Source organism: Phocoena phocoena, chromosome 4 (genome assembly GCF_963924675.1).
Source record: "Phocoena phocoena chromosome 4, mPhoPho1.1, whole genome shotgun sequence".
In the NCBI taxonomy this organism is placed as follows: domain Eukaryota; kingdom Metazoa; phylum Chordata; class Mammalia; order Artiodactyla; family Phocoenidae; genus Phocoena; species Phocoena phocoena.
This window is the reverse complement of record NC_089222.1, coordinates 146,359,792-146,380,719: the sequence shown is the minus strand read 5'-3', so window position 1 is coordinate 146,380,719 and position 20,928 is coordinate 146,359,792. Positions and strand designations below refer to the sequence as shown.

The window sequence follows — 20,928 nt, the reverse complement described above, 5'->3', positions numbered from 1 at the left end:
ACAAGCTCACCTTTCAACCTGTGTGAACATGTGAGTCTAAGCAACCGCAACTTACACAAATCTTCAGGGAGCCCTGGAAATTCAACCACCTCCTGTGTCAGACCATAGCCCTCTGTGTGGTGAGTGATGCTTGCAGTCTTGGCTCACAGACACGAGGCGGTGGCCTCATAAGACCAGGGGTAGGCAGGCAACACTAGCAGACCACAGGATCGGATTTCCCAGGAGCAGTCAGAAACTCAGATCTATGCCTGAATCTCTCAACCTTTACATGTTGCAGTACATCTAAAACTTTGTGGGGGGCCCACGTGTTTGCCCACGGTGCTTCCTCGGACTGTGTTCCGAGGAACCCCAGAATCATTTCCATGGCTATTCTATATATTCTGAAATGTTGGATCTGACTCTTAACTTATTTTTAACAATTAAACAGCTGTCCAGATATGTAGATACTCACCTTCAAGGAGGGAAACACAACCCCCCACTCCTTATGTATGGGCTGTGCATAGCTACTTCCTCCTGAAGAAGACAGTGTGGAAAGGGAGAGAGAAATAGTAGCTGTGCAGTGGTGAAACCTGATAGACACACGTCCACGAGGTAACTAAGGTCAACGTCCACAGTGTAGGTCATGTTGACGGCACACACCCTGGATGGGACGTGATGAGAAGGGCCTTTTGCCTCTGTGGTCTTCCTCCCAAAAACCCATAACCCCAGTCCAATTGTGAGAAATCATCAAACAAATCCCAATAGTAGAGGGACACCCTACAAAATGCCCGATACAGTAGGTATTGATACAATATAAAACAAAATACGATACTACTCAAAACTGCCCTTCCTGGGAAGCATTGAAATGAAGCATCATTTAGAAAAGTCTTCCCTCCCATCACACCCCCTCCCCATGCCAGCCCTGTGGACATGCCCTCTGCTGGGCAGGTGGGTCACCCACCGATGGTCCGCCTCCCAGGTGCCCCTGCCCCTCAGGCACTAGGAACCCCTGCCCCTCTCTGGGCATGGGTCCCGGCTGGGCAGTCCCCCTGCTGGAATCACATCCACCCTGAGGGGTGGTGCCTCGGGGTGACCCCGTGTCCTCTGAGGTGCCAGCTGGGTGCCTGTGGGGTGAGCCCACCTTGAGCTCCCACCCAGAAGCCCCCAGGCACCTCGTTGGCCAGCTCCCTGGTGCCACGCAGAGTTTCCTGAAGTCTGCAGGGAGGTGGTGGTCATACCCTGTCTTCCAGTGTTCTGGCCTTTACTCCCGTCTGGCTGGGAGGATCCCTAGGAAAGGCCAGGGGCTTGCTGGCCTCCTGGAGGCCATAACGGACTGAGGGCAGGGGTGGCAGGCCCCCGTGGTGCGTGGGGGGTGGATGCCATGCCCCTCCCCACCCCATCCTCTGGGCTCTGTCCTCCCCACCAGGGCTGCACTCTACCCCTCGGGCCCCAGCTGCTGCCCACTTTTTCCTTCCCAAGGAGCCCTGCCTGGCCACACCTGGGGATCAGCAGTGTTTACTGGTAACCCCTGCATGGGGACAGGCGGGGCCTGGGAAGGACTCTCAGTGGAAACCTGGCAACTGGGCCTCGCCATGTCTGCGGCTCCTAGCAACCACCATGGCGATGCCCGACACTGTGCGTCCAGGGCGTGTGCCCCCCCACACACGCTCTTCTCTGGCCGTGGAGGCCAGAAGGCAAACCGAGCCTGGCGTGGGATTCTTTCAGTGACCCCAGGGCTGGGCTGCTTCTCTCCGGCTGAGCGGTTCTTCCAGAGGGAAGCGAGACGGGGAGGCTGGGCCCGTGTCGTCCCTCCTGTGGCCCCGGGATGCTGGACTCCTCAGTGGTAGATCAGTTGACCCGGCTGACCCTGAAACTCCTGGAGAAGGTAAGACAGCTGGGCACTCGTGTGTTTAACAGCTTGTTACAGAAGCACAGCTTTGAAAGGTAAGATTATACGTGTAACGAGCCCACTTCCAAAGCAAAACCTTTCCAGCGGCTTCAGCCTCGTAGTGAAGAGCTGCGGTTCCTTGGCTTTTCTTCTTTGTGTTTGTACAGAAGCAAGTAGGTTCTCCTGGCAGTTTCTGCAGCCGGGAGGCAGGCCCGCACCCACGGGCTGGAGCACCGCCAGGGCGCCCTGATTCTCTCCCTCGGGGCCTCCCAGCTTCCGAGTTTCAGGGTGCGGCGTCTCGGCCGGGCCTGGGGTGGGCGGCCGGTGGACGCCCTCAGGCCGGCCCCCTTCTCCTCCTCCGAGGGTCTGCAGGGTCCTCACGGCTCCCCCCACCTCATCTGCCTGCTCTGTCCCTCTGCCCCCGACAGCTGCCCAGAGCGGCAGCAGGGCTCACCCCGGAACTGGCCCCGACAGTAGCTGCTCAGCCCAGGGCTCAGTGGGGCAGTCGGGTGGTCAGGACACAGAGCCGGCCTGGTCAGGCTCTTCAGATAGCCTCCTGCAAGGGCCTGTGGGTTTCAAGGTGGAATGTGTGTGCATTGTATGGAGAGTGTGGCCTCAGGGTCCCACCTGGCTCCCTGCCCCGCAGCCCCCTCACACGCTTCCTGCTCCCAGCCTGTCTGTCTGGGCGCTGGTGCCCGGCCTGGCCCCCCACACTGAGCCCGCGCCTGGAGCACTGTCCTCGCTCTGCTCTCTTCTCCTCACAGAAGCTGAAGCAAGAGCGCGAGGATGAGGAAGTGGATTCTGAGGACCCCCAGCTCACGCCCGGTAAGAGCCCTGGGCTGCCTGACGCTGCACAGGCCCCGGAGCAACCTACACACACACACACACGCACACACACACACCCTCATATCGTATCACATCCAGCCTGCATACCCAGGAGGGCACGTTCATCATTCCTGTTTCACAGTTGAGCGCTAGAGGCACAGAGAGGTTAGATAAACAGCCCAGGCTGCCCAGCTTGGATCGCAAGTGGCCACACCTGCATCAGACCGTGTCGCCCTGAGCTCGCTGTGCGGTGTGGGTGTGGAGGGCCTACCCCACCTGTGTCGGCCTGCGCATCCTGGGCACCCAGACCAGACGCCCCGTCGTCCCCAGCCTGGCTGGCGGTCAGATGCTTAGGCCACAGGACCCAGGGCAAGGACTGCTTTCCCTGGTGACGGGCTCCGGGCTCAGGGACATCTAGGCGAGGTGCTGGGGAGACACTGCTTGTTCTTTACTATGTGGCGTAGCCCCTTGGGCTGCGGGGGTTCCAGGCAGCTCCCAAGTGCAGCAGACAGAGCCCAGGGCCCAAATCCAGATAGAAAAAAATCCCAAACCAGGTCACATGACCAAGGACAAGCTCAGAACATGGAACAGTACAAATGGGCCAGGGAAGTGGGGACTCCTGGAGGGGGAGTGGGGACCCCAGAGGACAGGCAGCCCGGGCATCGCCGGCTCTAGGGGGAGGCGGCAGGCCTGGGGGGAGGGGGCAGGCCCGTGCACCCAGAGGAAAGGAGCTCAGGGACCACCAAAGGCATGGTGTCCAGGACGCTGCAGGAACCGTTCCCTGAGGCTCCGTGGAACATGCCAGCCTCCAGGCAGCTTGGGGCTGCGGGGTGGCTCCAGGTGGCGGGAGGCTGGGCTCTCAGCCCCATCCCGTGAGGGCCTCCTTCCTCTCACCGCGCCCCGTGGAGCCCGCGGGACTTCCCGGCAAAGGTGCAGGAGCAACGTGGTGCTCGGGCCCCAGGGGAAATCCTCACTCTGCAACTTCCGGCTCCTGTCCAGGAGTAAGATAGACCCCCCCTGAGAGACTGAGCTCCCCGCATGCCCCCCACCATTGCCCACGTAATCCCCACAGGGCAGTCCCCCGAGCTCTGTCCCCAGGCACCTCCCGCCTTCTCTGGGACAGGCGTGCAGGTCCCGGGGTGGGAGCTGCCGGGGTCTGCAGTGCTGAGCCCTGAAGCACGCGCTTCCCTCCAGGAAATGAGGACGGGCCAGAGGCCGCCCTGCGGAGCGCCCTGAGGATGAGGAAGGACCTTCTGCAGAGACTCTGGGTAGGCCACGTGGCCACAGGGAGCCTTGGCCCGAGCTCTCTGCAGCTGAGACTGCGGCCTGAGCTCAGAGCAAACACGGGCCAGTGGAGGTGGGGGCCCTTCTGGAACCCGTGCTGGTTCTGCCATTTGTGACTTGGGGGCGGACAGCTGATGGGCCGTGAGCAGCTGAGGGGCGTCATCCCCGATCACGGACTCCAGGGAGAGAGGAGAACGCACCTGTTTCCCGTAGGCTGGGCTCTCACAGGGGGCTGTTAGCTGAAAAAAACTGCTCTGTTTGCACATGATCAGAGGTGGAAGTGCCGTGTGAAGGGTCCGGTTCCCCTGGAAGTGGGATTCCAAGATGACCAGGGCTTTGTCCAAACCAGAGGCACCAGCAGCAGGGAATGACCATGGGAAGGGGTGCGTTCGGGTCCAAACGATAGTTGTGATAAACTCACTGCTTTGTGGTGAAGTCGACCTGGAAGCATGCTGGAGAGACAGAATATCCTCTATAGGCTGGAAAAAGTCGTTCGGGGTCAATTTCTCCTGTGTGCACCATGCAAGGGCCTTCAGGCTTTGCCTCCAGGGCCTGGCTCCAACTCCGACCCAGCTGCGACCTGGGCCTACCATCTGATCATGCGCCCGGGTGGGGTGGGAGGGAGCCTGGTGCACGGGGGTAGCAGGTGGTCCTAGGGCCGCTCCCCCACTGCGGGGGCCACACGCCTGTGAGCTGGCGCTGTCGTGCCAGGCGGGGTGAGGGCCTGGGACACGCCAGCCCGCTCCGGCTGTCACAGCTCCCTGCCTCCAAGCACGGGCTCTGCTTTGGCGTTGCAGGAACAGCACCTCCTGGAAGAGGTCTCCCGGGCCCGCGCCTGGAGGGGGCTGGACGGAGGAGCCCATGGGTCAGTGCTGCCCGCAGAGGTGCCCCGCGTGGGTGTCCAACCCGCTGTCTCCCCGGCCCCACCCACCCCGGACCCACCGCAGATCACCCAACACCCAGTAAGTCTTCCTCGCGGTGAATCTGGGGGGCAGAACCAATGCAGGGAGGGTGCCACGCCCCCAGAGACCTCTCACCTAAGCAGGGATGGCAGTGTCTCCACACCTCCGTCTCTCGCCTCTTTCAGCACCTTAGGGAAGTGCGCGGAAGGGGCCGTGGGCTGAGCGGCGGCCGTGGCTGCATTCCGTGTCTGGCTCTGTCGGGGCTAATGTGTGTCATCAGGCCTCACAGGTGCCCTGAGAACTGGCTGGGGGTAGGAGGTGCTTATCTCATTACAGGTGAGAGGCTGGGGTCCCAGCTCCGCCCCACGTCCTAACCTTTGCACTAGGAGCAGAAGTATTAGGAGGTTTCAGTATCAGGAGGGCCTGAATTTGGGGAAGAAGTGTGTCAGCTCCTTTCCCAAACTTCATAATGACTGGGGAAGCTTAGCCTCTAGTCTCCAGGGCAGAATTGTAAAAGGTGGAAGACTGTTCCACTTCTGAGAGCCTCACGCCTGCATTCAGCATCCTGGGTTACAAGCGATGGAAAGCAGCTCTGACTTTCTTAAGCAAAAGGGATCGTATTAGGGGCAGCTGGATGCCCAGAGCAAGGAGGGGTGGCAGCTGGGGCCTGGCGGGCTGCGGCCTCGGGGGTTGAGTGCATGAGGAGAAGACCAGGCAGGAGGTGGGCGGGGCCAAGTTGAGAAGGTTCTGGATCGGCTGGCCAGGGAGGTTGGTGGTGCCCACAGGCTGGGTCCGTGACCTGGAGGGCGTTTATCCTCTGGGAGGGGACCTGGCAGCCCACGTGGAGGGAACAGAGAGGGAAGGGGCGTGCCAGCAGAGCCCCCGGAGCCCCCTTTGCCCCAGGAATGGTGGGGTGAGGGTGTAGGTTCAGGAGGCTCCCCCAGTCCCAATGTGCACGTACTTGCCGCAGTTCCTCAGGCCCAGTCATGCTTGGCTGTTTCAGTCTCAGCCCCAATGACACCACAAGAGCAGGCAGGGGCCTTGGTGGCTAGGATGAATGTCCCAGAGACTCCGGGGTAGGAGGTCCCCTCTGCCGCGAGAGCACCACTGCTGTGACTGCCTGCTGGTCTGTGCAGGGCGGGGGGTGGCCTGTGGGAGGGTGGCCGACTGTGGCTACAGGCCAAAGCTGGCTGCCACCTGTGTCAGTAGGACCTGTGAACTGAGAGGGGTGGTACACTTTTAAATGTTTGGGAAAGAATCAGGGGAAGAATGATAGTTTGTAACACATGAAAATGATATGAAACACACATCTCAGGGTTCATAAGTGCTTACATGTCTGGGGCTGCTTTCCAGCTACAAAGGCAGGGGTGAGCAGTGACAACGAAAGCCGTGTGGCCACAAAGCGGGAACGATACACTGTCCAGCCCTTTACAGGAAGTTTGCCAACCCTGGTCCATGCCATCCTTTCCGTGAACTGAGAGAGAAGGGACAGGGCAGGAGGTTAAAATGGAAATCAACGCCTGGTGTGCGCCCCAAATTTTTGTGCGTTTATTTTAACTCAGGAGGGAAGCCAGAGGGTATTTCCATGCCGAGATCCTTGGATGCCTCTATTAAAGCAGAATCAATGGAAGCAGGGATGAGCTTAGCCCACTAAAGCCGGGAAACGTGGGAAGCATGAAAAACACCATGTCTTACTCAGCTTGGGCTCCACTACAAAATAGCACAGTCTGGGCACTTAAACATCAGACGTTTACCTTCTCACCATCTGGAGGCTGGACATCCCAGATGAAGGTGCCGGCCAATGCAGTTCCCGTGAGCGTGCTCTCCTGGCTGGTGGGTGGCCGCCTTCTCACTGTATCCTCATGGGGCAGACAGCTTCTGGTGTCTCTTTCTCTTCTTACAAGGACACCAGCCCTATCAGACTAGAGCCCCACTCTTACGACCTCGTTCCCTTTATCACCTCCTCATAGGCCTCATCTCCAAATGTAGTCACTTTGGAGGTTAGGGCTTCAACATGTGAATTTGAGGGGGGACAAACATTCAGTCCATAACATTCCATGTCCTAAGTGATACCCAGACTCAAATATTTATCTATTCAGCCATCTGTTTAACCTCTAGGGTTTCTCATTTAAAGTCCCCCATGGATGGCTTGTGGACGGATGAGTGTATTTTTTTTAATTTAATTAATTAATTAATTTATTTATTTTTGGCTGTGTTGGGTCTTGTTTCTGTGCGAGGGTTTTCTCTAGTTGCGGCGAGTGGGGGCCACTCTTCACTGCGGTACGCGGGCCTCTCACTGTCGTGGCCTCTCTTGTTGCGGAGCACAGGCTCTAGATGCGCAGGCTCAGTAGTTGTGGCTCACGGGCCTAGTTGCTCCGCGGCATGTGGGATCTTCCCAGACCAGGGCTCAAACCCGTGTCCCCTGCATTGGCAGGCAGATTCCCAATGACTGCACCACCAGGGAAGCCCCTGGATGGGTGTATTGATGGATGGATGGATGGTAGATGGATGGATGGATGGATGGATGGATGGATGGGTGGATGGATGGTGGATGAATGGTGGGTGGATGGATAGTGGATGGATGGATGGATTGATGGGTGGATGGTGGGTGGATGGATGGATGGATGGATGGTTGGATGGGGGGATGGATTGATGGGTGGATGGTGGGTGGATGAATGGATGGATGGATGGGGGCATGCATGGTGGATGGATGGATGGTGTGTGGATGTTGGATGGATGGATTGATGGGTGGATGGTGGATGAATGGATGGATGGATGGGTGGATGGATGGATGGTTGGGGGATGGATTGATGGGTGGACAGTGGGTGGATGTTGGATGGATGGATTGATGGGTGGGTGGTGGGTGGTTCTGTAGGTCACTATTCCCGGGGCACATTCAGGTAATGGGTCGTCTGGCTCTTCTAGGCACCCCCACCTCCCACCACCATCATCCAGCCTCAGCAGCCACTCATCGCACAGATCCGCCCTCCCCAGGCCTTCCCCACTCAGCAGTCAGGAAGCGTCAAGGAAGGTAAGTGTTCAGAACGAATGTTGTCACGGGTTTATGCAATTCTCTACTGAAAAAATAGTTTTGTAAGCCAGGTAGTCTTTTAGGGCCAGCTTTTGACTACTCAACTGAAGCTATGTATTTACCGACATGAAAATAATTTCACTTTGAAAAATCCTTACTGATGGATATCCCTGAGGGAAGAAGCTTGGACTCAGATTTGAAAGAACTGTGTTCCAGCCCAACTCATCCAGTGATTAGCTCAAAAAACCCTTGGTTAAACTGCTTTTTCTCTTTAAGTAACTTTTAAATACTTGAATTTCAGAACAGCTCTATTGAGGTGCCGTAGAATACATTGCACACCGGTAAAGAGTACAGTTTGATAGTGTTGACACCTGTGAACCCATCGCTAAAGCAAGGCAGTGAACACGGCATCACCTCAGGCACCTTTTCCCGCCGTCCTAGCTGCTTTGTCACTCTGCACCAGTCTGCGTCTCCTAGATTTTTGTGTGAGTGCAATCGCACAGTGTGCACTCTTTCCTGTGTGGCTTCTTTCACTCGGTGGCACTGTTTTCAGACTCATCGCTCTTGCTGGGTGTAGCAAACCACGGCTCCTTGAAATCGCCCAGTGAACTTACATTGTGTGGATGGACTGGTTTGTTAACCTTTCACCTGTCGATGAACGCTTGGGTCGTTTCTAGTTTTGGTTATCACCACAAAAGCTCCGTGGACACTCACGTCTGAGTCTGGATGTACATTTTTATTTCTCCTGGGTAAATATCTAGGACTGGGACGGCTGAATCATGGCAGGCGTGTGCTTAAAACTGCGATGCGCGAGAGGTCCAGTTCCTCGACACCCTCACCTGCATGTGGTGCGGTCAGCCGTGTTGGCAGGGGTGGTAGTCGCTCACTGGGGTTGTAGTTTGTGTTTTCCTGACGATGGGAGGTATTGAGAGTCCGAGGCAGACTTGTGTGTAGAACCACCTGATGAATGTTCTCAACTCTGTCGCCGGGACTGTAGCACCACTGTGTACGTGCTACATGTCAGGCCTGGTCCATGGCGGCCTGCAGCTCCCCAGGGGGACCGTTCTCACCGTGACACACAGGAAGGTGGCCTGGAGGTGCAGAGAGGACAGCCCGCTGGTCTCTCCTCACCACCCTCCTTGGTTTTTCCAGATGAACTTTAGTGACTGTCAGGCTCTAGAGGTGAACCCAGCATACCCTGTGTGTGTGTGTGCGCGCGTGTGTGTGTGTGTGCGTGTGTGTGTGTGCGCGCACGTGCACGCAAGTGTCTGTGTGCCTTTAAAAAGTGCATTTAAAATCACTGGTAAAAATGAAACAGTCAGTAAGTAGCTAGTTATTCAGAAAAGTCAAGTCACGTTCCTTACCCCACTCATTATACCAAAACAAATTCCAAGTGGATCAAATATTTGAATGTAAAAATAGGGACTCTCCAAAGTACTACAACAACCCCTTTGGAGAACTGATGGGCTGCTTCCTATGAAGTAGATACGCGGCTTCTGGAGCTCCACTCCACCCCACTCCCCGCGACTGCTCTCCATGTCAGTTCTACCTTTTCGGAAAACTTCACAGAAAAGACACTGGTATAACGTCATACAGCAAATACATTTGAATTAACTCACCCTTTATTGTATCTCAGACCATCCTCCTGGAATCCCTTCCTATCATCTGGGAACAAGTCTTTTACAAGGTCCTGCAGGACAGGCTTTTGAAGCTGCCGTAGTGTTCACTTTCTTTTTATTTCCCCTTGTTCTTAAACACTAGTTTTGCTGGATATTCAAGTGTAGGTTGATAGTTATTTTCTCCCAACACTTTCTAAGGACCCCTGTGATAACATGGGGACCACCCAGATAATCCAAGATAATCTCCCTATCTGAAGATCCTTTTTAAAAAAAGTTAATTTAAAAAATTGTGGTAAAAAACACGTAACATAAAGTTGACCATCGTAACCATGTTTAAGTCGTGCTAACTGCATTCAACATTGTTGTGCAACAGATCTTTAGAATTTTCCGTCCTGTAAAACTGAAACTCTGTCCCCAGTGAACAGCTTCCCATCCCCCTCCCCCAGCCCCTTGCGCCCACCAGTCTGTGTTCCACCTTCTTGATTTTGATTGGGCTACATGCCTCATAAGAGCGGAAGCACACAGTATTTGTCTTTGTGTGTCTGGCTTATGTCACCGAGCATAATGTCCTCAAGGTTCATCCATGTTGTAGCCTGTGTCAGAGCATCCTGCCTTTTTAAGGCTGAGTAATATCCCACTGTGTGGCTGGACCCCATTTTACTTATCCCTTCGTCCGTGGGCGGAGACTCCGGTCGCTTCCATCCCATCTCAAGATTCTTAACTTCGTCACATCTGCAAGTCCCTTTCGCTGTGTAACGGGACACATTCGCAGGTTCTCGGATCAGGATGTGGGTGTCTCTGGGGCCATTCTTTAGCCACCACGCTATTCAGTCCCTCAGACTGTGGGCCCATTTGGGGGCTTGGGCGTTCCGTTTCTGCGCAGCTGGGCTGTTGCCGCAGTGCTTCCCTGCGTGCCTTCTGGTGAATGGACGTGCTCGTGTCTGTGGGGCACACACCCGGGGATGGGATGGCTGCTTAGGAAATACTGCCAGACAGTTTTCCAAAGTGCCTGGACCCATGTGCACCCCACGGGAGGGGAGGAGAATTTCGGTTGCCCACAGCAACTTACCAACACTTGATGTTTTCAGAATTTTTCATTTTCACCAATCTGGTGGGCAGGCCATGGTAGCTTCTTCTGGTTTTAATTTGCACTTCACCTTTTCATATATTTTTGGCCACTTGAATATGCTTTTTGTGAAGTTCCCATTCAAGTATTTTGCCCATTTTTCTTTCCGGTTTTCTGCCTCTCTTATTGATTTCTAGGAATTCTTTATGTATTCTAAAAATGGGTCATTTTGACATATGTATTGCAAACAGCAAGTCCTTTTTGTGGCCCTTCCACTCTCTTCATAGTGTGTGTCTCTGGATAAAAAGAAGTTCTTAATTTTAGTGAAGTTCAGTTTTTCAGGCTTTACTCTTTATGGTTGGTACCTTTTATGTCCTGTTTAAGAAGTCTTTACCCGTCAAGGTCAGGAAGACGTTCTTCTGTATTTTCTTCTGCGGCTCTGTCTGCCTTTCACATTTAGATGTATGATCCACCTGCAATGGATTTGTGTGTTGTGCGTGTGTTGTGAATTAGGGATCAATGCTATTATTTTTGCCATGGATACCCTGCCCTTTATTTGACCCCCTGCCCTTTATTGAAGACTGTTTGCCCACTGCACTCACGTGTGCCCTGGTGGTGAGGCTGTAGATGTGGGTCCCTTTCTCTACCCCCACATCTGCCGACTAATCTTTTCATGCTCGATTTTACTCGGGGGGACCCTGTGGGGCTGATGGGGAGGGCTCCCTCTCAGAGGGCTCACTGTGGGTGGGGCTCCCCAAGCCTCGACCCACGTGGGTCTCCTCAAGGGCCTTTGCCCCCTGTGGGGCTGCCAGACGCAGCTTTTGCACTAGCAGTCTGGCTCTGGCCCCCTCCCCAGAGCCCCCCGGCCCTGTGCCGACATCTGTGTCAGTCAGGGCTCGGCAGAGAAACAGAACCAGCAGGGTGTGTAATACAGCGAGAAAGATGTGCTTTAAGGAATTGGCCCACGTGATTGTGGAGGCTTGGAAAGTCCACACCTGCAGGGAGGTCCGGGAGAGCGGCCTGAGGGGGAGGCTGTCTGCTGCTGCCCCAGCTCCAAGGCGCCCACGGGAGCCCCAGGCCTGGAGGCCCCATCTGCGTGGCTGCGTGTGTGAGTGGTCCTTAGAGGCTCGCTTTCCTTTGGTGAGGCCAACAGGGCCTGGAGGGCTACCTAATTTCCAGGGCCTAGTTGCTGTGGAAAGAGGCAACATTTATGTCCCACACTGACCAAAATTAGCGTTTCCTAGTGTCCCGAGTTGGTGAACATATTAGCTTCCTGGGGTGGCTGCGACAAAGCGTCACAAGCCGGTGGCCTAAAATGACAGGACTGGGTCTGCTCCCAGTCTGGAGGCTGAGCTCCAAACTCAAGGTGCGGCAGGTCCCGGGGAGGGTCCTTCCTGCCCCTCCAGCTCCTGGGGCTCCGGGCGCCCCTCCAGCCTCCGCCCGCCGCCTCTGCGTCTTGCCTCCTCTTCTGTCTCAGAGCTCCGTCTGCCTCTCGCTCAGGAAGACCCTGGCCTTGGGTTTAGGCTCCCCTGGCTGATTTCATCTCAAGATCCTTAACACACCTGCAAAGACCCTTTTCCAAATCAGACCACATTCAGAGGTCCTGGGGATTAGCATGTGGATACCGTCGGGGCCACCACGCAGCCCAGCTGACGGACGAGAGGAATCCAGTAGCAAGAAGGCTGCACCGTCAGTAGGGTTCAAAAGGACGCGTCTGAGCACACAGCCCGGGACCCGCAGACCCACAGGCCTCCACGCCTGCTCGCAGAGCTCTGTGTCTGCTTCACCTGAGCTCCGTTCCAGGAGCAGCCCGGTCACCGGCGGCCGTCCGTGCGTGACCCAGCCCTCCGTGCCCTCCCTCAGACATGGTGGAGATGATGCTGATGCAGAGCGCACAGATGCACCAGATCCTCGTGCAGAACCTGATGCTCAGAGCCCTGCCCCCATCAGCACTCGCACCCGCCCCCCTGCGCCTCCCCCAACAGGTAGGCTCCACACCCAAACCAAGACCAGAGGACCTGGTGGCTCTTCCTCCAGAAATCCATGCACCTCTGTAGCTCTGAAAAACACATTACTGGCTCCAGCTCTGTGCTCCAGCTTGGAGCTCCCCAGCGCCCCCCAGTCCCACCCAGATGAGGAACGGGTTGACCAGTTCAGGGCCCAGACAGCGGCCCCCTTGAGCCAGATGAGCTCTGCTGGAGCCTGCCCCCCACCCTCCTGCCCTCCTGGACCCCTGCCCACCGCTGCTCTGACCCTGACCCCATCCTGAGTCAAGAACCACGTGGAGGGGAGGGGAGCCCAGGAGCAGCCGGGGGCCCGCTGAAATGTCCTGGTGTGTGTCATGCTGAGGACCCGCAGTGGGCTCGCCCTGCCGTCCTGCGAGCCAAGAGGCAGAAGCCGCCCTCTGTGTACCACCATCACCACTACACGCCCGCAGCCCCGCTGCAGGCCAGCCCCACTCCTGGCTCCCCGGCGGGTTATTCCACGTGGCCCCCGGTGGTCTCCGCCACTGCCCTCCCTCCTGCTGCCAGCTTCCTGCCCACCGTGTGGCACGTGGCCCGTCCCTCAGTGGCCGCCCTTGGCACGTAAGTCCGGGCTGGGCTCCGGGCCAGCCTCCTGGGCCTGCGGGGCGGGAGGACCCCAGGTCCTGGGTCGGCCCTCCTCACCCTCTGTCAGGCCTGTAGCTGCAGCAGGAGCCTGGGGAGGCCTTGCCAGCTCCCGAGGGAGGGGTGTGGCGGGGGTGGGAGGTAACCCTGGCAGCCTCAGTCCTAGCTGCCACAGCTGGGTGTGGACCCCATGCCCTCCTCCCAGGGGAGCTGCCCAAGGCTTGGGTCATTTGTCCAGCCCAGCAGGGGAGGGCCCAGTATAAGCCCGGCTGTGAGGGCCCCCACGGAGCCCTGGCGGCGAGACCCACCTGAGCGTGGTGTCTGTGAGCCAGCTGCATCCAGAGACACCCTCCTTCCTCTAGGGCTGTGTCCGACGGCGTCCTGCCCACACAGGCTCCAGGCCTGTGACCCCACCACGGGCTCGGGTAAGCGGCAGGGCCTCGTGCTCCCCCAGGGGGTGGGCAGCCGCGGCCCTGCATGCGGGGCGGGGAGGGTCACGAGGAGACACGGCTCAGGAGCCAGGAGAGGAAAGGTCGACTGAGGTAGCCACACGAACCTTGAACCTTGAACCTTCCTGGGGGAAACGCCACGAGCAGAGTGACACTCGTGGTGCCCGGCGGCCCAGGGCAGAGACCCCGGCTCGTCACAGCAAGGGAGCAGCCGCAGGACATGTGCCTGGTGTGTCTGTGTGAGGGCAGAGCTGCAGGCCGGTTCACTCACGTAGCTCCTCCTCCTGAAGCCAAGCACCGGAGGCTGGGCCGAGGCAGGGCTGTCTTCCATCTGCCTCTGGCTGGATTCTCCCCACGGGACGAGTTACCTTTACTCCACTCTCTGCCCCTCTTTTAATTTTTTCTGGTGGAATTATGCTTCCTGGCTGCTTTAATATAATTTTCTCTCAAGTGCCATTTTCAAGTACTACGCATGTTTTCATTGGCCCCTTTTGGGATAAATGGTCTCTTTCCCCAAGTTCCACAGGAGCAGGAGCCCTGCTCCAGCCTTGCATCTTTGGACCCCCGCAGTTGCCAGAAGGGCCGTCAGAGGAGCGAGATGACCTTGGAGTCGCCCTTTGGCTGCACACAGGCGCCCCCTGGGCTGACCTCGCCCCGTGCAGCTGCCCAGCGAGGAGAGCGCCGGGGCCTGGGCGCCTGAGTGCAGCCCGTCTCGTCTCCACAGACGCCGCTGTCTTCTTAAATGGGCAGTTAAACGTCCGAGCCGATTTCCTTATTTTCATGTTGATGTTTTCTTTCTTTCTTTCTCCCCCAGCAGTGCGGCCTGCGGGGGGCGGGGAATGGGCACCAGGGAATTCCCATTCAGTTTGACGTTTTCTAACATGGCTTTTCCCTTTGGTTTTATTTCTCAACGTAATTATTAATTCAATAGAGGGAAGAGATTTGACAGAAGTTCACCATGTTTGGATGGTCTGGTAAATTGGAAAAACTCAGTTTTGTTTACCTCCCAAATCAGGAAAGCCCTGCCTTCCCTCCTATGTCTTTCTCACCTGTGAGTGTCCTTTACTTTCACACAGAACATTTCACTTCCGTCACCAAATGTGTGGGGTTTCCCCACATCAAGCAGTCCTCTGTGACCCCCGCACGGGTGTCCTACAGTCCAGTTCTGACACCACCCACCGGGAGATGGTGTCGGATCCCACAGGTTAAGGGCTCAGTCACAAATCCAGGCTGCCACCTGTGTCCCCGTGCAGTGGGGTGTGTCACCCTCCTGGTATGTGGCTGTGTCTGCCGACCTGGCCCCCCCGGGCCTTATGCTGTGGGGGCTGCACGGAGGCCTGATCCACGGGCACCTCCATGTCTAGTCTAGTCCCCTCCCTACTCTGGAGAATGGGCGTGGGGCGGCGCTGTAAGCTCCAAGGTTCTCATCCTGTCTCGGTCTTCCTGGCGACCAGCCTCCACCCAGGAGCCGCCCAGAGTCACCTCATTAGGACAAAAGGGGCTCCTGGTGCTCCTGTCACTTGGGAATTTATGAGGAGGCCCACGTCAGGAGCCAGGGGCAGATACCAACATACATGCCTGGCCTTGCTGGGTCAACCGGGTTGAAGGAAACATGTTCCTGAGTCCGGGAGAGTCCGGTGCCGGGAAAAGCCCGGCAAGGACACCATTGGGGGGCCTGCAGGAGGGGCGGTCACTGCTGAGGAGGGCCGGGCGGGAAAGCACCCCGAGTCATGCCAACCCGGGGAAGCTGAAGAGGTCTGAGCAGGCCCTGGGAGTGAGGGTGGGGCTGCTAGGGAGGCGGGGTCTGGGGCCCGGGTGCCGGGAGTACAGTGGTGGCATGGCGTGATACCGCAGCATAAGACGACATGTCTATCTGGTTTTGTCCTGGGTCCTGGCACAGAGCTCGTAAAACCTTTGGATTCCTGCGACTGTGCTAACGAGGTGACTCGGGCGTTGGAGAGCTTCAGGATGGGGCTGGTCGCCGGAGAAGCCAGCCCTGATGAGAGGCTGGAACTCAGGCCCCGCCCCCAACCTCAGGGAGGGGAGAGGGGCTGGAGGCTGAGCCAATCAGCAGAGGCCAGCGATTTAAGCCCCGCCACCCTAACAGAGCTTCCACAAAACCCCTAGAAGATGGGGCTGGTGAACACATCTGGGGGGTGCACCCCAGCTCCACGGGGACATAAGCCCCCAGATGTCCTTGGAGGGTCTGTGGCACTGTGGTCAGTGTTTGGAGGCCCCAGGTTGGCTCGGCGCCCGCCCCTTCCAGATCTGCTCCCACCCGTGATGCCCGAAGCTTGTGCACAGCTCTGGATAAAGCTCTGGGGTAAACTCCTGGGTTTATTTTCATATTCACACGGCAGGACATACTGACAGGAGGGAGGCTTTCCTACAGGAGGATGGGACGTGGCAGTCGGGGCTCTGCCACGCCGGGGCCACGGCAAAGGACTCGAGCACAGTCTGTGAGCAACTGCCTGACCGCGACCGATGGGTAGGGGTGGGTGACGGCAGGAGGCGTGCTGAGGGTGCCCTGCGGGGGGTAGGCCTGGCCCTGCGGCCACCTCGAGGGTCAGCCTTGTCCCTCACCTTGCAGAGGCACCAAGCAAAGGCTCCAGGCCCCAGCGCTCCTGAGAACTGGATGGGACCGAATCCAGCAGGATTGCAACGGGAAGTGGGGGCAGGCCCACCTGGGCTGCTTGATTTGTCCTGAAGGGATGCAGATGTGGGAGATGCCTCTTTGTCAAAGGCAGAGCCGCAGGGAGGAGGTGGCCGACACGCCCCACCTCTGCATCCTGAGCACTTGGAACTATTTTATTTACAACACTGAAAATAACACACCTACTGTGTCCTGAACAAAGAAATGAGTGGAAATTTCTCTCGCGTTTTTTGTTTTTGTTTTTTGTGGTACGTGGGCCTCTCACTGCTGTGGCCTCTCTCGTTGCGGAGCACAGGCTCCAGACGCGCAGGCCCAGCGGCCATGGCTCACGGGCCCAGCCGCTCCGCGGCATGTGGGATCCTCCCGGACCGGGGCACGAACCCGCGTCCCCTGCATCAGCAGGCGGACTCTCAACCACTGCGCCACCAGGGAAGCCCTTCTCTCGTGTTTTAAGAGGCAAATTCCACTCGTGGAATTCAGCGCCTGCTAGGGCTGGCACTTGTGCAGCCCCACAGGACAGCAGTGCCCAGCAGGGACCTCTGCGCGGGGAGCCCTGATCCCTGGGGCCCGGGGGGGGGTATCCACTTTCCCTCCACACGGTGGCACTTCGGTCAGAAGAGGTCCCTGCTCAGGGGCTGAAGCCTGGTCCCTGTGTGCTTGCTCAGCTCCTCAAGAACCTGCTTCTCCTTCTGGTACATCTGAAAGAAAGGGGCAGAAACAGGTCCAGATTGGCCCAGAGGCCTGGCCTCCTCGGGCCCTGGGGTTCCCTCCCCGAGGCCCGGGGCCTTCCACACAGCCCAAGGCAGGCCACGGTCCCAGTGCACAGGGAGCACCGCCGTGCTGCCCGGTGGTGTGTGAACCCTGCAGCCAGCAGGGGGCTGGGAACAGGTGCTGGGGCGGTGGTCTGTGCATGAAGAGGAGCGCCTGCCTCGGTCGCAGGAGAAGGGGCCAGACTGGGTGGCCCGGCCCCGAAAGCACGGGAGCAGGGGTGAGGACGGCCCCCCGGGGAAAGGGCAGGCCAGTGGGAAGCGCGCTGGAGGCTTTCCTGAGATGCTGCCTGCGTGTGGGAAGCAGTGGGGCTGCGCAGGGGAGCCAGGCGGCCACAGCAGGGCTGGGCGGGGGCGTGGGGGGGAGCCAGGGTGTGGCCCGTGTGGACCCAGCAGCCTAGGAAGGCCGGGGAGAGGCCCACTGCCCGGAGACTCCCTCGTTAAGGAAAAAATGCTTTTCTTCTATGCTGTTCAGGGAACCCATGTGATTATGAATGTAATTCGAGTTAATAAAACACAATACGGTGCATCTACCAACGCAGACCTTCACAGACAGAGTAAACACTGGCAGCCTTCCAGGAAACAGAACTTTACCTAACAGGTCTGGATCAGACACCCGCACGCTCTAAGTCCCGTTTCCACTGACAAATACCATCACACTGTCTCTTGTAAAGGTTTTTTAACTTGAAGCCATTTGAATTTTATAGAATTTATGGAATGTAGCGTCTCTCCTCAGACCTTTCTTTCAACAGTGAATAAACAATGCAGTTAACAGCATTTAGAGCGTCCAATATTTAAGACAAACACTGTCATTTTTATAAAGCAGGCATTGTAAGTTCCTTATTTCACTGCGCTTCTCCATTTGGTTTTCATACTTGACTGCAAGGGGCAGGTGGTGCAGCCCCGGCTCCTGGGGCCTCGGGCTGCAATGCCCCCCGTGTGTGTGCTGGGGACAGGGGATGGCTCCTACCTTCTGCCACTCGGCCTCCGTGCTGTGTGTGAAGCCCAGCAGGTGACAGAGCCCGTGGGTGGCAGTCACCTGTCAGAACAATTAAGAAGCTGCCTCAGGGGGCGGTCAGGACCAAGCCATGAGCCAGGGAGGAGGGGCAGGAAGTCAGGGAGAGCTCAGTGGATGCCTGGTGGGAGGTTAGGAAGCTTCCTCCGGGCCCAGGCAGGGCTGTGGGCAGGTGGTGAGGTCACAGGGGTGGGGTCTGGGGAGCGGCAGTAGGCCTGGCCCGTGGCAGGATGTGGAGATCAGGACCTCCTCTGGGGTGGGGAAGGGGCAGACGGGTGGGTAGCTGTGGAGACACGGAGGACCAGGGCAGGGGAAGGGGGAAGGTACCCCAGGCTGTTAGAAGGTGCCAACGTGCACTGGGGCACCAGCTGGGAGGACAGTGGCTTGGCCTGGCCCTGTGCCGGGGGATGAGGGCCCTAGGAGTGTGGGCTGGCCCTCCGCTGGGGGCAAGAGAATCCTCAGGAGGTGTGGGGGAGTGGAAGAGGTCCACAAGTGCCCCCCAGCCCAGAGCCCCCAGGGGTGTACAGCTGCTGGCCACAGAGATCCCAGAGCTGAGACCTGTGCTGACTAGTCCTGTCTATGCTGCAGTTGCCCCAACTCCCAGGGAGAAGGCACACCCTCCTCCTGGCAGCACAGGGCGTCTTGCTGGGAAGCTCTAAGCTCTGCTTCAAGCCTCGGAAGCACTAGGCTCCCCAAAGATGATAATTCAGGGTGTGGCTGTTCAGCCAAAGGAAAACACCTCAATCGAATCCAGAGGAACGTTAAAACACGACTCAATCACACGCCACTTTCCAGAACACTCCCACCGCCCTTCGTGGCATCAAGCTGAGGAGACAGACCTGAAGGTCCTGGAGGCCAGAATCCTGCCTGCTTTGGAAGGTTTGGTAAGAAGCTCACGCAGCAGGTCCGAGCTGGCTCAGCACAGCCTGCTGACCTCCAGAGGTGAAGCTAAGAGCAAAGCCGCTTTTGGGGCTCCCCCTTCAGTTATCCACGTAGATGCGCCCTGTCCTCTCCCCTCACCCAGCAGTGCCATGGGGCACGCAGACCCCACGGCCCAGGCTCTCCTCTCTGAGGGATGGTGAGAGGGCGCTGCCCCTGCCTGTGGGTCTCCCCCAGTAACCTCTGTCCTACATGAGGACGATGGTGTGTATGCCCGTGTCGCCTCCACCTCTTCTCATGGCCTGGATGGAGGACATCAGCCTTTGCTTTGCCAATCAGGATCTGTCATTTCAGCACTTACAGTCAGGACGTCATAGTAATCTTCATTCTCTTTGCAGTGCTGGAAGACATACTCCACTCCCAGGAAGATGTCTCCTAAATTATAGTCGTCTGGAAACTCAGGCTGCGGAATGTCCCCTGCTTTCAGGTTCTGAAAATGAGGAAACACACATTTGGAGAACTCGACCTCACAACACTAACCGACCACAGGCCTACAGATTTCACCCCGCAAGACCCTGTGCCGCTAGTTCCAGGCAGACAAGTTGCGAACTGTGGCAGAGACACTGCACACGACTGACTGAAGATGTTCCCACCCTGTCGAATGAACCTTCCGTTTCTTTCATTCTTCCTAAGGCACAACCACCCAGCTCCCTAACTTCTATGGAGCTAAATCACCACATCGACACAAGCTTACGTTTCTGTTTTTTCCAGTTGTTGTTTTGTCCTAAACAAATGATCTTTCTCATTTTCCCACATAAAGACCATAAAGACCAGTCCATTCAGTTGGGGCCTGTTCACACGAAGCCAGTCACCTATGGCTTGATATTTAGGGTGTCAGTATTTTTACTTCCTATCAGGAAGGATGATAAGTAGATACTTTAATACGTTTTTATGTTACACATTGAACATTTTATTTTCTTCCCATTTATTTCCTTAGGTGTGACACTAGTGGATTAAACAGTAATCAAGATTTACTTCAAGAAATCTGCCAGATTGCCTTCCGAAAGGGCTGCCTCAATTTATGCTGTTACGAACAGTGTGGGGAGCCTCGGATGGATCATTCACATAACATAGGTAGTGACCTGACAGATATCATGGCTTTGTTTAAAATAGTCACCCAATTCTGTCCTTTTATTCTCAGAGTTATTTAAAAGTTTTCCATCTATACATATGCATTATTGAGTCACACTTAAAACCGCAGAAGCACTTTCTCTTTAATTCACTGATACAGAACGTGGGGTCGGGGGGGCAGTCACCTCCCCTCCTCCAGCGGTAGGATCTGATCAATAGGGGATGGTCACACGGTACTCTCTCATTTTGTGTGTATTTGAAATTTTTCAAAGTAAAACTTAAAATCGTGTCTGTGCTATAATTAACAGGGATTTACAGAGGAAGGTAGGCCAGACAGGAACAGGAAAACAGCTTTTACCTCGTAAAATGGAAAGGAAAGCACATCTGTTGGGGTATTTTTGTCTCTGTAAATTCTATTAATCTGCTGAATCTTTCTGTTGTCGACACAGACGACCCCCAGGTCGAACCTCTGCACCCCCAGGGCTCTCCGCACCGCCTGCACCTTCTCGCGGAGCCGCGCCCGCCTGAGGGGCACCGCCCGCTGCAGGTTCCTCACAACCAAGCTCATCGCGGCCGGAGCCACTGCGCCCTAGAAAAGGCAGACGAATCAGAAAGCCATCCTAAATTCTGTAGAAACACCCGCGCGCACACACTCAATTCATCTTGTTTGGTGGAATTCGTTGAAAAACGTCATGGAATGTGCCTTTCACCATAAGGAAGCCATAACACGGAAGGACGTGTACACGCCGTGGAGTCAGGCGCGCCAGACAGACGTCAACAGCCACTAGGAAACCGGGGCAGCGGGGAGGAAGGGCCCAACGGTGAAGGAGTGCA

The 20,928-nt window shown here is 56.8% G+C and overlaps 2 protein-coding genes across 5 annotated transcripts; one reads left to right on the top strand and one right to left on the bottom strand.

The window, feature by feature from the left end:
- Nucleotides 1–1,804: 1,804 nt before the first annotated feature.
- On the top strand, nucleotides 1,805–14,349 carry C4H21orf58 (chromosome 4 C21orf58 homolog). Its single transcript, XM_065875934.1, has 8 exons — nucleotides 1,805–1,864; nucleotides 2,632–2,692; nucleotides 3,887–3,960; nucleotides 4,774–4,938; nucleotides 7,804–7,909; nucleotides 12,458–12,579; nucleotides 12,944–13,179; nucleotides 14,220–14,349. The coding sequence occupies exons 1-8, from the start codon at nucleotides 1,805–1,807 to the stop codon at nucleotides 14,347–14,349; spliced, it is 954 nt and encodes a 317-aa protein (XP_065732006.1).
- Nucleotides 14,350–16,913: 2,564 nt separating this feature from the next.
- YBEY (ybeY metalloendoribonuclease) lies at nucleotides 16,914–20,662 on the bottom strand. 4 transcript variants are annotated; one of them, XM_065876852.1, is made up of 4 exons: nucleotides 20,453–20,662; nucleotides 19,325–19,453; nucleotides 18,040–18,108; nucleotides 16,914–17,000 (listed from the first exon to the last, which is right to left on the bottom strand). In XM_065876852.1, the coding sequence occupies exons 1-4, from the start codon at nucleotides 20,660–20,662 to the stop codon at nucleotides 16,914–16,916; spliced, it is 495 nt and encodes a 164-aa protein (XP_065732924.1). The 4 variants fall into 4 exon arrangements, with proteins under 4 accessions (XP_065732924.1, XP_065732926.1, XP_065732925.1 ...); XM_065876854.1 differs by having other exon boundaries at nucleotides 20,588–20,662; XM_065876853.1 differs by lacking the exon at nucleotides 19,325–19,453.
- Nucleotides 20,663–20,928: the final 266 nt, after the last annotated feature.